At 38.2% G+C, this 17,674-nt stretch overlaps 1 protein-coding gene across 2 annotated transcripts in view; it reads left to right on the top strand.

Moving 5' to 3' along the window:
* The window catches only part of LOC121917377 (protein dopey-1-like), an 81,726-nt gene extending 64,282 nt beyond the window's left edge, over positions 1–17,444 (top strand). The window contains exons 25-38 of one of the 2 annotated variants that reach the window (XM_042443307.1): positions 1,344–1,399; positions 2,195–2,299; positions 3,394–3,460; positions 4,108–4,252; positions 5,739–5,818; positions 6,999–7,108; positions 8,639–8,788; positions 10,284–10,345; positions 11,253–11,405; positions 12,291–12,427; positions 13,642–13,697; positions 14,867–15,031; positions 15,913–16,042; positions 16,858–17,444. In XM_042443307.1, the coding sequence (XP_042299241.1) occupies positions 1,344–1,399; positions 2,195–2,299; positions 3,394–3,460; positions 4,108–4,252; positions 5,739–5,818; positions 6,999–7,108; positions 8,639–8,788; positions 10,284–10,345; positions 11,253–11,405; positions 12,291–12,427; positions 13,642–13,697; positions 14,867–15,031; positions 15,913–16,042; positions 16,858–17,163 (1,722 nt within the window). In that variant the 3' untranslated portion in view covers positions 17,164–17,444. Of the gene's footprint in view, positions 1–1,343; positions 1,400–2,194; positions 2,300–3,393; positions 3,461–4,107; positions 4,253–5,738; positions 5,819–6,998; positions 7,109–8,638; positions 8,789–10,283; positions 10,346–11,252; positions 11,406–12,290; positions 12,428–13,641; positions 13,698–14,866; positions 15,032–15,912; positions 16,043–16,857 lie in introns of those variants that run through there. The other variant, XM_042443306.1, reaches the window with a different exon arrangement.
* Positions 17,445–17,674: the final 230 nt, after the last annotated feature.

Raw genomic sequence — 17,674 nt, 5'->3', positions numbered from 1 at the left:
TCCAGGTTTAATTTAAGGGTAGAAGCTAAGGAAATATAACTGAGACAGGCATGGTTCCTCCACTCCCTATCTTTGTCTTATCACAGTCAATCTGTATCTTACTAAAATTACTTAGAATTTATCATTTTGATCACATCTGAACCCCCAAGATTGTAAGCAACAGTGTTGTCCAGCAAGTAGATCAACATCAACATTCCCTTTGAGAATTTCTTAAGCTTAGGAATTTCAGGATATTTGTATACAGGAGAATAAGCAGATAGCATTATTTAATCTTTCTAGCTGTTTATTAAAGCAAACAAATCAGTTCATACATTTATCCAATCTCCTTGGAGAAATTTAGCATAGCACGTAGACATTACATTACATAGCACATAGACATTACATAGTCTAGGTATCTTCCTATATAGGCACACACATACACACACACACTTGTGGTTGTGTGCCTTCAAGTCATTTCCAATTTAAGACAACCTTATCATGGGATTTTAAATATCACATATTCTAGCCATATAAATATTTCATGCTTGTAATAGTATAACTTTCCGTGCTCTAGTCCTATTTGTCCCACAATAGATATCATTCAGCATAACAGTAACCATCAGTGCAGAAAGGAATGATTTTCTCTGTTAACCAGCATTGCAGTGTGTGGCACATAGCCATAAGAAGACTGTCTATAAAACTACCCCTAGTCTGGATTGAGGTGGTATTTCTACTGTGGCTGGGATCTCATTATCTGATCATCATCCAATAAGGAGATGAGCATTATTGCGCTTGAAAAGAGCCAACAACTAGAAACCACTAACTCTTGACCTGGCTACCTACCTTTCAAGCATGATTAAGGCCTCGTTATGGAGTTGAAATACGATTAGATGGGTTCTTGTTTTTTTCTACAAGACAGTGCCTCTGCTATTTTACACTAGAGCTAATCTTGTTTCTGTTTGGTTGCTTTGTACCCAGACAGCTGTGTTACACAGTTTCTCTTACAACAAATAACCCTGGAAGTTCACCCTCTATAGCACAGAGTACAATCACTTTTAACTGCGATGTAACACATTTTGTTTAACAGCTAACCTGCAGGACTGGAAATTGACATAAAAGAGCTAGTCTGTTCCATATACAGTTTTTCAAATGCCCATGTTTTAACTTTTTGCCATGTGACTGTAGCAGGCCCTGAAACTGTGCATGCTGCCAGAGCACTCCTTGAAATTATGCTGTCAACTAATAATTTTTCTTTCAATGATTTGCATTAATTATTTGATTTCTGAATTGTCATTAAATTTTGGACATTGAAAAAAAACATACTTTCTCTTTGTAACACTGCTTTTTCAAAAAAATCTTTCTAGAAACATCTTTCACTGGAGGTCTGCATGTTGCAGTTTTTCTTTGCATACATTCAGAGGTAAGACAGTGAGGTTATACCTTATTTCATATCGCCTTCAATGTCTTCAAGTGAGATGTTTTCTAAAAGGGCATGTTCCTTTGAGGCTGAATGATTATGAGAGTTGAGAAATATAGTCAAAGTGACAGAGAAAGAGTTGAAGTCTAATTCCAGGTTTTGAAAAATTACACACATTCAAGTCTGAAAATTGGCAGATTTGCTCTCTCTTTTTGTTTTCACATTTCCTCTAGCTAGAGCAGGGATAGGCAACCTGCGGCCCGTGGGCCGGATGCGGCCCGGCAAGGCCTTGGGACCGGCCCCAGCCCGGTCCTGCCACCGATTGCCGCCGGGGCCTTTGGCGTCTCGCGCGAGGGGCATGGTGGAGCAATTGTCTATAGAAGCCTCAGAAACATGCATTTATCTTAACATTTTTTTAAAAATCAGCAAATTTTTTCACATGTCCTCAATTTTTTATTTAAAAAGTGCCCTCCCTTTGGAAAATTCGTCCTACATTTGTTCCAGTTTATTTATTTATTTAATTTTTTTAAAATTATTTAATTATTTATTTTTTGGCTTCGGCCCCCCCCAGTTGTCTGAGGGACAGCAACCCGGCCCCCGGCTCAAAAGGGTTGCCTACCCCTGAGCTAGAGTTATGCATTATATCTTTACAAGTGACCTTTTGGGCTATTAAATGAGAGAAAACATCAAATTTATATGGTAGTGTTATCCATTCAGTCTGCTATCATTCTGGAGTATGAAGAAATGTTCTAATGAATAACATCTGGATGCACTCATGGCTTACTTCCTTTCTTCTAGAATTCCCGTGTCCAACATAGTTGACAGCTGGGCCTCATTGTTGCTTCTTCTGAAGGATTCCATACAACTTGGCCTTCCAGCTCCAGGACAGTTTCTAATACTGGGGTGAGCCACTTGGTTTACATGAGCATGACTTGATTTTCCTTTGGAAAAGTATCAAAAGACTTGAAAGTGCCTCTTATCCTTAGGAAAAATTCTATTTCACATTGATGCTATGGGGGGTGGGACTGTGGGCATTCTCCCCTCCTACTTGGATATATAGAAGATATAGATCTTCGTTCAGAGTAGAATGTAGTTATATTTGTGCTATGGCAGTACACCTGTGGTTACATGTTACATGTGTTGTATGTTTGCCATATTTTGGTGCTGGCCATGTGCCATAATAAATTCATTCATATAATTTCACATTTGACCAAGATTTTAGTCTTCCATTCAGAATTGGAATCCCACATTCCTGTGCAGTCTAGCACATATGACTGGCTCCAGAGATAAACAGTGCCAGTATTTCTCCCTGTGTAGCATCCTTGTAACTTTATGCAATGCTGAAGTACAACCATGTTTTATTTCATTGCTTGGTTATGGCAAATAATCACCACAATCTTAAGTGTTTACTGGTATGGAAAACCAATTATTTTGAGTTGTTCAGACATTTCAGTAAGTGCATTGGGCTGGATCCAGACTTGCTCTTCTGCATGGCAAATGGAGGAAAGAGATTTACTCACTGGAGAAAATGAGGAGGCAATATTTAATAACTCCTCTCATAACCCACTCATGCTGCTATGGAGAATCTTCCTCTTGTCGGCAGGAGATTTTCAGAGCTGCAGAAAGAAGGAACATGTGGCCAATAAATAAATAAATAAATAAATCCCTTCTAGTGATTAGATTCCAGTAGAATCTAATGTGCTACACAAGGATCTTCTACTCAATAGGTACAGCTGTTGGAGGTTGCCTGTCCCCCTCTTAAGTTTTCTTGCTGCTAAAAAGCTTCTCAAAGTTCAGTGACCCTGTGAAGTTGTCTCCAATATAATATGAGAGCTGCTGTTAAAACAGGAAATTGAACAGAACCTAGTTTACATAAAAAACCTTTAAATCACAAATCTTTTTTGGCCCAATGGGGATTTATTTCCCATGGCTGTTATCATGTGAAAGTTTACTAGTTGTTTTTTTTTTTGTTTGTTTGTTTCTGTTTGTTTTCAAAGAGTTTTGAATGAATTTATTATGAAAAACCCAAATCTGGATAATAAAAAGGACCAGAGAGATCTTCAGGTAAGAAGGTTATACTGTTAATTACTACTGGACGTCTTTTTTTTAAAAAAAACTAGAATTTTAATCTGATTGCAGTGTGTTCCTCAGCAATATTGCCCAATTTTTCAAGCTCTAGTAATATAAACTATGGAATGGTTCAAGGTGACAACAAAAACAATAATTTTGTTTCTTGTGCTGTCCTAGTGCTATCCTAATTCAGTGTTAATTGCACTGAGTTGAATTCATTGGAAAGGATCTTGATGATTTCAGCAAGATTTATGTACTCTTAATTTCTTGAGAATGTATACTTTGTGTTCCATATTTTTAGGGTTGCTTAATGTGTGATATTGCATCTAACGAATGCGTTCCTTACCTGTTGTGGGTTGTTGTGAAGGAGGAGTGGGGAGCAAGTGTGCCAAGTATGCCCCCTTGAGCTCATTGCAGGAAAAACAGAATATAAATCTGCTTTTTTATTTTTATAAATAAAAAGAGGGTTGTCTTGTGTAGTTGCAAGAACTACTAATGTCATCAGTTAAGCCCTTATGGCTTTGTGTTGTTTATGCATGGTGTTCCTCTTTTATTGAAACTGATGCCACAAGAGAAACACTTGCTTCTCTTACATGCAACAGTGAGCTTTCTGTTTGTGTTTCTTCCCCTCATGCCTCCAGGATGTTACTCACAAAATAGTGGATGCCATTGGAGCGATTGCTGGCTCGTCCCTGGAACAAACTACATGGCTAAGGCGAAATTTAGAGGTTAAGCCTTCCCCCAAGATAATGGTTGATGGAAACAACCTAGAATCTGATGTTGAAGGTTATTTTTCTCTCTTAATCTTCTATCCCAAATATCTCATCAGCTTTAGAAAATAATTTTATTGGATGTAAACACATAACAGAACTCCCAGGCCTACATCCAACATCACGCTAGCAGATGCCTGCTAGCACAGTGTATAACATTATACCCCATCCCCACACTACTACAAATTTGGCTCTAGAGTTTAGGATGCAGCCGAGAGAGGTGAGTCATCATCTCTCTATTTGTCTGACAGAAACATCCCGTTGGATGCTGCCCCACTTATTTAAATTTACTTAAAAGTTAGCTAAGGACTATAGAGTTCTGTATGTATATGCTTAGCTGGTTGAGGGCCATGTCTGTGAAGAGATCCCAACTGGCATCCTGTTAGTGACATGTGCACATGTTATGTTTCCCTTACACCTATATATGCCCTTTTATGGGCACTGCAGAAGTTTTGCATTCCTCTATCTGCAGCAGCCAAATTCTCCCTGCAACTTACCATGCAGCCTTAGAAGGCCCCTTCCCCTATGCCTCGTGGGAAGCAGGCATTTTCAGAGAAGTATACAGATGTGTCTCCATAGCAAGAACAAAATGTTTACAGTAGTGTTGAGAGTGCTGGAAGACCATGGCTGACCATAGCACTGATGTAATATACTCATATACTGTATATACTCGTGTATAAGTCTAGAAATTTTAGTCTAAAAATTGACCCCAAAAACCTGGGTCGACTTATCCATGGATCAATGTAAGTACTGTACTTCAATTCTTATTTTAAAAAGGAACCATCCCCTGGTGAAATACAAGAGCATAATCTGTCATGCAAGCACTGACCCCCATCAATTCTCCCATCCAGCCTTTAGTATGAGCACAAACAGTTATGCCTGCTGGAATTTCGGAAGTTCTTTGGCATTATTTTCCTTTGCTTCACCCTTTAGATTCTTTGTTACATTCCCATAAGTTTTACCTCGACTTATCCTCGCGTCATATCAAAATCCATATTTTGGCCAGGTGGGTTTGTGTTTTGTCAATCTAACATAGGTCCATATACTGAACTACTACACTACACTGCGCTGTACAAGATTGTAGTCTGTGTATATAGTTTCTTCACCCAATCCAGTAGCCATCATATGCATAGTGAGACATTAGGGAGGAAATTGTACCTCCACCTTACCTGCCAAACAGCTAATTGGCAGAAATTCATCTTTATATACAAAGATCTATACATACTGCTCCAGCTCTGCATGCCCTGTGCTGGATCAAACTCATTATGGTACATAATATATCTTTATGTAAACACTATTCCTGTTTGTTTGATTTATTACTATTGTTGAGCCATAAATATCCAAATTATTGTTCCAACTTTTGAGTGTATTTAGCTCAGCTTAAACCTGCAATACCTTTGCAGGAATAAAGAAACAAGGCTATAACTTTAGTTTTTGATCAGACTTCTTTTAAAATACTCTTAATAGATAAATGTACATTTACATTTTCATTTACTTTTTAGATATGTTATTTCCAGCTTTGGAGACCTCAAGCATAACTCCATCAGTTTATAGTGTTCATGCCTTAACACTGCTATCAGAAGTAAGGACTTTTTCCCTTTTATGTAGATTGTGTACACTTTTGTGTTTTAATAAGTAATATGTAAGGGGGGGCCAGACTCCCCAAAAAATATGGGGCTCAGTAGGTGCTCAGTGAAGTTTATGCTTGACGTGATGCCCTGCAGAGGTAAAATTAACAATAAAGGAAAACAGTTTCTTGATACTTCCATAAGGATGAGTTGACCTTTATTACAGGTCTCTCTTTTACCTGCTGTAGGTGTTTGTGATACTTTTTTCTTGTTACATTTAATATTTTCTGTTTCTGGAAGTGTTTGATTCTGCTTGTACCTGAAAGTGGTGGGTTTTTAATATTTTCCTTTGTTGTGGATGGTAATGTCTCCCGAAAAGGTAAGGAAAATGTGGGGTGGCCTGTATCCATTCCTATGCTCTGGAATATTTCTTCCCCTTGTGCCTGAGTAAATTTATGCTGAAGCATGATTTGTACAGAACTCCCCCCTCTCCTGTCTTCTTCCTGTGTGGCTGCGAGGAGGATTTTGGCAATACTTACTTCTGCATTGTTCAAGCACTATATGTTGTGTCATCTGGTCCTGGAATTGCAGGGTTAATGTTGAATATGGATAGTCTGAACAAGCAACCCTGAGATACCATAGTTTGAAATAGACTTGTTTGAAGATAATAACCAAGTAGTAGTAGTAGTAGTAGTAGTAGTATAGTAGTTCTCTCCCCAGCTGCTGTACAAAACCAGGAGAAAGGTTTGTTGATATCTGGTTGAACAAGAAATGGGGAATATCTTGTTCACAGGCTTCTGTTACATCCAATTATTGATGGATGGTAACAGTAAAGAGCCTACTTTAAGCATGTTTATGTTGTATGTGTTCAGTTCAGTCTAGGCCAAGATTTATACTATAGCAGCTGATGTAGTCCAGTGCCAATGTCAGGCATTCAGTAGGTATACAATTGTCATCTCCCATTGACAGCAGAATGAAGCAAAATCTTCTGCAATTATTATATTCAATGTTGTAGCTTTACTGAAATAATAGCTGAAAACTGAACAGTCATCCTTTGAAACTTTTTATTTAAAGACTTTAAAAATACTTTTTTAAATCTGTTCAGTAGCACTCCAGAGGTGTGGTAGAGTATGTGTGTGAGAACTTTCACTAATATTTCCTGGGGTTTATTTAAAATTATTTACTGTATTCCAGGTTTTGGCCCATCTTCTGGATATGGTTTTCTATAGTGATGAAAAAGAGAGGGTTATTCCACTTCTTGTAAATATAATGCACTATGTTGTGCCTTATCTTCGCAATCACAGGTATCTCTGCAATTACATGCTTAACATGCTTAACTATATGCAGTTTCATGAAGCAACTGTGTTGGCATTTGCATATGGTATTCAACATATTCATAGGACTTTACCATGAAAGAGGGTGTCAATTTATTCTGTTTTGCAGGAATTGTTTCAAGGAGTATCAAGGGCTGGTGGGTGCTTCCCCCCAGATAGTTTTTACCATCCCATTCAGTACTCCAGCTTTTAATTTTTACATACACATAAAGGTTTGCTGAGAAATTAAACAGTTATTCTCATAAAAATGTTTTGCTACTCCTTTGCTGCCTCAAGCTAGTTTTTCCATAGTTGCATCTGCTACTTTTACTTTCACCACATCAGAAAGAGTTTGGATTAGTGGTCATGGGACAAAATACTACACTACAAAGTGTAGTATTCATGATTATTAAGATATTGTTTAAATTCAATTCTTCTGCATATTGGCTTTTCTGGGATATTTTGCATTTCACCAGATTGATGCTTCAAAGACCACATTTGCAAATTATGCATCTTGATTTTAAATAGTAATGTCTCAGTACCTTGGCTGACAAAACTTGCTGAGCTCAGGGATATGTTGCTTGAGTCATACAGATTTAATAACTGAGCTTACTCCTTGTACTGCAGATATTTCTGTAATTGTTCACCTTTGTTCCTCCAAGTCTCTGCTTGAGGCTGATTGTTTTGACAGGAATGAAGCTTCTGAAACTGTTCCTGATACAATAGCTACTTGAAGAGCATGACACAAATCTAAATGTTTCTCCTCATATGGGCTGGAGTAGTTGTGGCCTTCTGCATGTTGAATAACAACTCCCATCATCCTTTAACATTAGCCAGACTTGCTGTGGCTGATGGAGACTAGAGTATAAGAACTCTACTTCTTACCCTGTCCTGCCCTAGTACTTGAGTTGTCATTGTTGTTCTGAGACCAGATGCTGGATCTAGACATTTTGATGACGAAGGACAAGATGGTGCTTCTATTCCAAGCCAAATACCTGCAGTAAATAGGACACTATTCTTAACCCTCTCCTCCCACCCCATAGAAGCAGGCTAGTTTAAAGGGCCTTAGATAGGTCATATGGTATTTGAGCTCTGTTTTCCTGCTGATGGGAATATTTGGGGTGGGGATTCTTAGGAAGAGTAATGGGGAGAAGAACTGTGACTGCAGCCCTCTACCTTTTCCTACCTGAGGCATTTATCTCACTCTGCCTATTGGTAGGACTGGTCCTGATGTACAGGTAGTGCTTGATATATGCATGAAGCAGAGTGATGGTGATTTTTACATTAATTAGTTTCCCTCTGAGTAAGGCTTTGACAGATCCTGCCCTTGGAGGATTGTCTGATTTTCAGGAGTAGCTTTTAGACAGAAGCACCAAGTAGCTGTGCGCTAGGACCCAACGTATCCTAATATTTTGCTTAGTATCCAACCAGTTGCATCCCAACATTTTGAATCATTTAACACTGGCCTTTTGCCACCAAAGTTTTTAATAATTTTAAGTTGGATTTCCTTTCTTCTTCCAGTGCCCATAATGCACCCAGTTATCGAGCCTGTGTGCAGCTACTGAGTAGTCTGAGTGGGTATCAGTACACAAGGAGAGCGTGGAAAAAAGAAGCTTTTGATCTGTTTATGGATCCCAGTTTCTTTCAGATGGATGCTTCCTGTGTTAACCAGTAAGCCTTTTTGTTATTGTTTTTTGTTATTGGTTTTTGTTACCTGCCATCAAGTTGACTTTGACATGTTGCGACCCTGTGAATGAGAGACCTCCAAGTCACCCTATATCCTCAACAGCCCTGCTCTTGTGGATTCAGGGCTGTCACTTCCTTGAGCAAGTCAGACCTTACTGACAGTATGAGCTGTTAGGCAGTGGAATACACTGCCTCAGAGCATAGTGGAGGGTTTTGTTTCTCTTTGGAGGTTTTGTTTCTCTTTGGAGTTTTTTTAAACAGAGGCTATACTGATTTTGTATTCCTGCATGACTAGTTGGACAGGATGGCCCTTGTGATCTATTCCAACTCTAGGATTCTATGATCTGCAGTGTGGTTTTCCTCTTTTCCTACTATCTACTATATTATTTGTTTATTTGTTTATTTCTGTGCCACCTTTCTCCCAGATTGGGGCTGAAAGCAGTTTACACTGATTGAAAAAATTACTAAGCATTGAGTGAGTCATGTCTTCTCATGATATGGCCAGTCTTATTTTAGTCATTTTGGCTTCTAGGGAGAGTAACCTACCTAGCAAATAAGCAAATTCCCTAAGATAGCCTTCTCCATCTTCAGGTGGAGTTGATGAAGTTGTAATTCCATGGGAAAGACAGTTGGACTACTATTAAATAGTGTTTTTCACAATACTAGAATTCCCACTAAGTCCTATGTCTTTTTATCTCTAGCATCATGGAAAGTGATCTTACATGTTATTAGATCATCTGGCTTGGTATTGCCCATTCTAAGAGGCACCCACTCACTGCAGTTTCAGAGAGGAATCCTTTCCTGCCCCCCAAATGCCAGGGGTTAAGCCTGACACCTTTGCAGGCAACACATTCTCTGTCTTACTGAGCGACAGTCCTGGCAAGCAAAACTTCTTTCTCTCAGTTTCCACAACTTCCCCAGAAACCTGCTGTTTTCATTCTTCTTCATATCTGTTTAACGTCTTGTCTTTCAACAGCATTGTCAATTAATCTAAGTCAGCCATCTCATGTTTCATAAACCAATCTTTTTCAATTTCCACAACTTTCCAGTTCCTCCTCCTCCTCCCCATTCTGCCTGTACATGACTCCATATACATCTTTTCCTGGCAATGAATGATGGTAGTCTGATTATTATGATCACTAATGCTGAATCTGTGACCAAGATAGTTCATTCAAAGATCTAGAGCTTCTCACAAAACCCTTACTAGACCTGAACTAAACTTACATTTTTGTGTCTCCTCATGCTACTCCACCCTAATCCATAGCCACTAAAGTAACAGCAATGTTCAGCTCCTGAAATATCTTATTTTGATATACATCAAAATAAGATGTTTCAGGTTCTGAACATCACTGTTACTTTAGTAATGTTACATGGCAGAATTCTGGGGGAAGTATCACAATGGTACACTCTTAGTTTTGTTTCAGTGAAAGTGTGTCTTTTTAATGACAATATCATTTTTTTGTTTCTTCCTTCTTTTTAGTTGGAGAGCAATTATGGACAATTTAATGACACATGACAAAACCACATTTAGAGATCTGATGAGTGAGTTCTGGTTTTCATACCCTATTTTAAGATCCATGGCCTCTGTGTGTTTGGAAATCTTTCTGATCATGTTAGCTGGTGAAATGTGAAGATTATTCCTTCTCATGGTTGTTTAATGGCCCAGTCCACAACTGAGTTGTGCTGTGATGACAGTTTGTTGTGTATTTTGCCAGATGTACTTTGTGATGGCTGTCTCGACTTGGAAAGGAAGTCTGGGCCATGATAAAAGCCCTTCAGGGGATTGTGCAAAAACTTTAAGAAACACGGTGAACTTGGTGAATAGGTTTTTGCTAGATGTATTACCCACCCCCAGAATGAGATACACACTCAAATATATTTCTTAAGGAGGAACCATAACAAAATTGTATCTGCTGTGTGTGTGTAAAGTGCAGAATAGAATCTAGGCACCAATTTTCATGGCTTTTTACTCAATGATTTGAACATTGTGATCAAAATAATTTCTTAGTGAAAGAATGAAAGTAGACAAATTCCCATTTGCTGTGCAATGGTCAAAAACTTTTATATCTTCAAAAGCCCAATGTGTTTTGTCCTTATCACCAATTGGCCTTCTTCAGGGACTATATTATAAAACAGACAGAAACACATTTACTGTGTATGTAATATTGAGACAACACATAAAAACATCTATAAAAACCTATTTCTTTAAAATTAAATAGTTTCTATTATACATATAAATATATACATACCAATTCTTAGAAATTTCTGGAGTTGCAGTCTGCACTCTCTATAAAAGTGGCCTTTTTTAGTATTAGAAGAAAGGAAATAGGTCTACCAATGGGTTCATATTTATAGATTTCTCAGTGAATACATGCTTTCCAATAATTTCTTAGTCAAGAAAATTGCCTTCCCTGATATCATCTTTACTGTTGTGTTACTCTTTCTTTAGCACGTGTGGCTGTAGCTCAGAGCAGTTCACTCAATCTGTTTGCCAATCGCGATGTAGAGCTGGAACAGCGTGCTATGCTTCTCAAGAGGTTGGCCTTTGCCATTTTTAGTAGTGAAGTGGACCAATACCAGAAATATCTTCCAGATATACAAGGTAAATAAGAGCTTTTTCCTTGCTCTGGGAGAAGATGGCTTGTATCATCCTGTGTTCATTCACAAGCAGAATGGACACTTGTCCTGAAGCAGATTCTTTCAACACCTTGCAACTGCCCATGTGTCCCCAGATCTGCCCTGAAGGCCCCTCTGGAGCACATGGGGGGGGGGGGAATGGGGCTGCATCAATGAGGCAAGAACAAGAAAGCCCCATTTCATGAGATGAAATCTGCTCATATAGCTTTGGGCAAAACACTATTGATGGCTTATTAATTTACAAAGCAAACAAAAATCTCTTGGCAATTGATTCTGAATCATACGTAGGCTGTGTTAGTATTTCTCTGGCAACCTGCCTTGAGCTGGATCCAGATTTTGTCATGACTAATTGAAGATCCACTGATTTCATTGGGTCTCTTCTATATATAGGTATGCCTAAATTCATCCCACTGTGCTACAAAATCCGGAACTTCTCTAATATGTATTCCCCAGCCTTTGGCATCCACTGGGCTTTGGTTCCAGGACTTTCCCATGGATACTAAAATCCGTGGATGCTCAAGTCCTATTAAACACAATGGCATAGTAAAATGGTATCCGTTATACAAAATGGCAAAATCAAGTTTTGTTTTTTGGAATTTATAATTTTAAAAAATATTTTCAAGCCATGAATGCTTGAATCCATGGATACAAAATCTGTGGATATGGAGGGCTGACTGTATTTGCATCTGTGAGCATACAGATAAAGATAGGATTGTATATTTTAATCAGTAATTAATTGTCCAAAAAGCATTTTGTTTGGATTTTGAATAAAATTTCTTCTATGTGGTTGCAACTCTTTTATTCAGTAGAGTTCTGAACTGATGGTTCCTTGTTGATTTTCCTGTTTCAGAAAGGCTGGTCGAAAGTCTCCGTCTGCCCCAAGTGCCCACCCTCCATTCTCAAGTGTTTCTGTTTTTCCGAGTTTTGCTTTTAAGAATGTCTCCACAGCACCTTACCTCACTTTGGCCTACCATGATCACAGAATTGGTGAGTTGCAAATGACATTTAGAGCCTGGAGTAACTTTTAAAAAGTTACTTCATTGCATAGCATACATTGCATGACAAGTTCTGTTGCTTAGCTTTTCTTCTAATGTAGAGTTTTATAGCTTTCTAAGATATCCTTTCTTCTCTTCTCTTGTTCACATTGCATTCTGTTTCTGTGTGATTAAATGTAAAACAAACACAAATGTAGTTATTTTTAAGGTACCTGACACCAACAACTGTGACCTAAATTCAGTTGAAGTCCGCTAATTGAATAAATATAAAGACATAAAGGAACCAACAGCATCTTTAAGACTAACTGGGAAGAAGAAATTTCTAGCATAAGCGTTTGTGGACTCAGGATACAAAACCTTTAGCCTTCAAGGCAGTTTGGAGTACAACACACATTACTTTACAATTGACTATGCTGGGTGGGCATGCTACAGCTATAAGGCAGAACGTCAAGACGACAAGCAATCCCCACCTAGTTAGTACAAGACCAAGAGTATAAAACATGCTTTACTGGTCTTGTCTCAATGCCATTTTGTGGCATCTGTTTGCTTAAGTTTGGCAAAGCTTGAATTTTCAGAGACCTCCAAATTCCTTAGTGCTTGCTATGGGAGAACCCACTGCTTTCTGTCTTCTTTTTCTCTGAAGATGCATACCTAAATCTCCTTTTTTACAAAGCTGTTTTGCTGCTTCATCCTTGCTGTGGTATGAATGGATTGAGACTACTGTGCAGGGAGGGAAGTAGTATGAAGAGGGAATATCTGCCAGCAGGCAAAGACTATTTACTCAGACCTAACTGTTTGATACAGAAGGTCTTTTCATTGGGGTGTGTTATATTTTTTATCTTTTTAACAGCCTTTTAAATTAAAGTTTTTAAATAAGATACTGTAGTTTATTTAAGCTTTAATCTCTTACAATATCCATTGTTTAAATTGTATTTTGTTTTAGCTCATATTGTGAGCCAGCTTGGGTCCCCTATTGGGAGAAAAGGAAAATATATACAGTACTTAAATAAATAAATAAATTGCATCATTTAGATGATTGCCGCTCTTATCTGGCCTAGTACCCAAGGAAATTGTTCCTACTCTGCTATAGGTGTGGGATGGGTGGCCTGAGAGGCAGCTGACATGACAGTTGACTTTTCTTTCTTTAAATTACCTTTGTCCTTAAAAATAAAACTTTTTTTAAAAAGTCACATTTTTGTCTTTCAGGTCCAAGTATTTTTACTAATGGAACAAGAACTCACAGCTGATGAAGATATCTCAAGGTAATGCCAGCTTCTCTTTGCAGATTCATCTGTGAGTGATGGGTGATATTCTGCTCTATATTATACAGTCATTATTTTATACTAATCATTTAGAGAAAGGTTTTTAGTCTATGAAAACAGCAACATAATCTGTGCTAATGATAAGCAACAATAAACAAATTATTTGTTTCATTTAATGAATATCTGATATTGTGCCATCAGTTCAACTGCACCATTTCACAAACCTTCTTATTCAGACAGCAAAGCTTCAAAAAATAATTTCTCTGGTGAATTTCCTGTGATTGTTGCCAGTATATGATGACATTTACAACTATGATAGAAGCTACCCAATCTTGCATTCCTCTTTTCCTTCTTCCCTGGCCAAAAGTATACAGATTCTGTATAGATCTTTCATCCCTGCTTCACTGCCACATTGAATGCATCAGCAGGGAGCTTCTTTTTTCTCAGATCTCCTTGGGCTCCCATCAGAGTTGGGTCTTGAATCCCAGCCCCTTCTTTTCAACTGTTAGACTTCTGCATGCTCTCACACACATTTTGAGCATGGAGTTCATATGAAAATGAAACAGAACCAACAAGTCTCAAACTGAATTTACAAACAAAGAGGGGAAAAAATTAGTGGAGTGGTGCACACAGACATTTGAAGAGAAATCTCTTTTCCCTGAAGAAGAGTTTTCTGTGATCTAAAGTAGTAGGAAAGCAACCTTGAAGTACAGTAATGTGATTGCTTTTTGACACTTGGTTGCAAAATGTGCATCATCTCACTTTATTTTGCTTATGTCTCAATTTAGAGAAGGGATTGTTTTGAAGTCCAAATATTAAGAACATTGATAATTGGCTTTGCCACTGCCCATCACAACATTCAGATTATCTCCCCTTCTTTTATTGATAGATACATACATTTTTCTTCATAGTCTCTGTGACTCACACAAATGGGTGAGTTCACAGATGACCACTTGAAGAACTACAGTTACAGGTATGCAGCCTGTCCTTTTTGCATGCTGATAATTTTTTTTCTAACATGCCTTCTGCTGGTTTCTATATGTACATAGCTTCTAAACACTAGGTGAGCCAAGAATGGATCAGTACCTTGCTCACTTTGTTTATTAATTTGGCAGCATTAATTTGTGACTATACCTAAGAATAATCTCTTAACTTCATTCAAATTGTAGAACTTTGGGCCCATCTGTGGCTGGTCTGGAGACCACATACACGGGAGGCAATGGATTTTCCACATCCTACAACAGCCAGAGATGGTTAAATCTTTATTTGTCTGCGTGTAAATTTCTGGATTTAGCCCTGGCATTACCCTCTGAAAATCTGCCTCAGTTTCAGATGTAAGTAAATTGGTCTAGCTAGAAGCCACAATGTACTAAAGATACATCTGGATGTGAGAGAATTGTGTTGTCTCTGACACTGTTTTTCAAAGATCATTTCTTTGTGAGGACAGGGAAGATGCTCTTTACTCCAGTCTAATTGTCTCTTTTCTTTGTGCTTCAGTATACTGGTAAAGCTGTAATTGTTGAACTCTGGAGGTGATGTTGTACTCTAATTCTCATCAACTCCAGCCTGGTCAGTGGGGAGGAATGATAGGAATAGTGCTTCACCAATATTTGGAGGGTCACACAGATTTACCAGCCCTATCTGTTACAGCCAAAACAGTGCGACATAGATGAACACAGCTCCACAGGAAGCAGTACTTCATATTACCTGGTACTGATGAAAACTTGGTAAAAACAAATTTGTACATGGTCAGAAGTGGGGCTGATTTATATGGCGCATCTTAATAAATGTGTCTGTAACCACACCCATAGATGTTGCCCAGGAGCTATAGTGATCTTCCCCAGTATGATGTCCTACAGGTGTTTGGGGCTATGACTACTATTGGCCACATGGCCATAGTTAGGAATATAGTACCCGTAGTCCACTTACTGTAACTTAACAAAAGGTACAATTGAGGCCTGGAAGAAGTTGTCAGGAAGGTGGGGGGCGGCAGGTGTTGATTTAGAAAAGTTACTACTTAGAGGTGGCAATTATGAAACTGTTTGCTAAAATGTTAGAGATGAGTTACGGATCATGTTTTTTCCCCCTCTCTGTACGTTTGGTCTGTTTATTGAGATCATTCATGATATGCCGATATGTACACATGCATATAAACATCTGCTGAAAAGTAGAATGCATATTCCAATGGTGAATTTGCCTCACTTTTCTTTCACAGGTATCGGTGGGCCTTCATTCCAGAAGCTTCTGATGATTCAGGATTGGAAGTGAGGAGGCAAGGCACACATCAAAGGGAATTCAAACCATATGTGGTGCGATTAGCAAAATTACTTCGGAAAAGAGCCAAGGTAGGCAACTTTTGTTTCTTAGGATAGTTATTCTCTACTGTTGAAATGCCTATAGAAAACTGGGTCATGTGATGCATATTTTACTTCCATCATGTTCGTAGACCCATATCTAGCAGGTGCATATGTGTATATTCTTTCCACCTACAACATGACTGAAATATTAGCTAGGTTGAAGTTGTTGATACTTATAATTCTGGCAAAGGAATGAATATCCATTCATAGCAGAGAAATGGATTCAACCCTCAAGATGCTTTCTTTTTATCTCTACACATCTTAAAGTAGCATAGTGTAACATGAATATCTACTAACAGAGATATTGTTGCTGTATGGAGCACCATACTGAATACCAACACAGTTCAACATATTTGGGTAAATACTCAGTGTGCATGACTGATATCTCATTAGGCAAATCAATCTACATTGTACATTTGCAATGTATTTTGAACTTAGTATGTTTCCGCATTTAGAACTCTGCTTACATTGTTGGATATACTTGTTACACATTACCCACAAAATTCATTGTGCGTGCATAGTGCAACTTGAGGCTATGTGTGAAGAGCTGTGTTGTTTTGATACAAAAGATAACAGCAAATGAGACGCTCTGCTTTTAGACCTGTCCTCCCTGGTAAGATAAGCCAAGTTTATATGTCATTGTTGGACAAATTTGGACTCTATTGAACAAAACCAGACTACTGAAAACAAAATTTTCTAACATGTTTTTGTTTATTTCCCACACAATGATCTTATTGTGTTTCTTGGGCACTATGGCAGAATGTAAAATTATGAAATCTTGATCCTTGTTCTTGTATTTACAGAAAAATCCAGAAGAGGACAGCTCAGGGAAAACCTTAAACTGGGAACCCGGTCACTTGCTCCTGACCATCTGTGCCGTCCGTACCATAGAGCAGCTACTGCCTTTCTTCAATGTCTTGAGCCAAGTCTTTAACAGCAAAGTCACCAGCAGAAGCATCGGCCATTCAGGGAGCCCCATGCTTTACCCCAACTCTTTCCCCAACAAGGACATGAAAATGGAGAACCAAAAGACATTCTCCAGCAAAGCGAGACAGAAAATTGAAGAGATGGTGGAGAAGGACTTTCTGGAAGGGGTCATAAAGACATGAGGCTCAAGTGGCAAAATGTTTATCTTCTATAATGTTATCTTCAAATGAAACCACTCCATCCTTCCAGTGTATAGTTTCTTTTTCATACTTTGTATGTAAAATATACTGCAGGATGTATTTAATTTAAATCCCTGTAAATAAGTTCTGGATGTAGCCTGAATGAAGTTTAAATATCATTGGCTCATATTGATTATGGTGCCTAATATTTATGGTACATTTGTTTTTGTCATCTTGAGGTCTGTCTTTAAGAATCTACAATACAAGTTGCACATTTTTTTCTAGTTGTGTCTGTATTTATGTCTAAAAACTTATACAACATTGTTAAGGGAACAATTTTTCTGAACTTGGACTGGTCAGAAATTTTGGCATGGCTGCTAATGCTTGTGCAAGTTCAAACAAGTACCTAAATAAGGTGAACACACTGGAGTGCTATTCATTGGTAATCATAGCACCATTGCTATGATTGCAAATGCCCACTAAAACCCACCTGGCTTAGCACACTGTGGCTCAC

This window comes from Sceloporus undulatus, unplaced genomic scaffold (genome assembly GCF_019175285.1).
Source record: "Sceloporus undulatus isolate JIND9_A2432 ecotype Alabama unplaced genomic scaffold, SceUnd_v1.1 scaffold_16, whole genome shotgun sequence".
Taxonomy (NCBI): domain Eukaryota; kingdom Metazoa; phylum Chordata; class Lepidosauria; order Squamata; family Phrynosomatidae; genus Sceloporus; species Sceloporus undulatus.
Note: the sequence above shows the minus strand (reverse complement) of the source record. Positions and strands in the feature narration are given on the sequence as shown.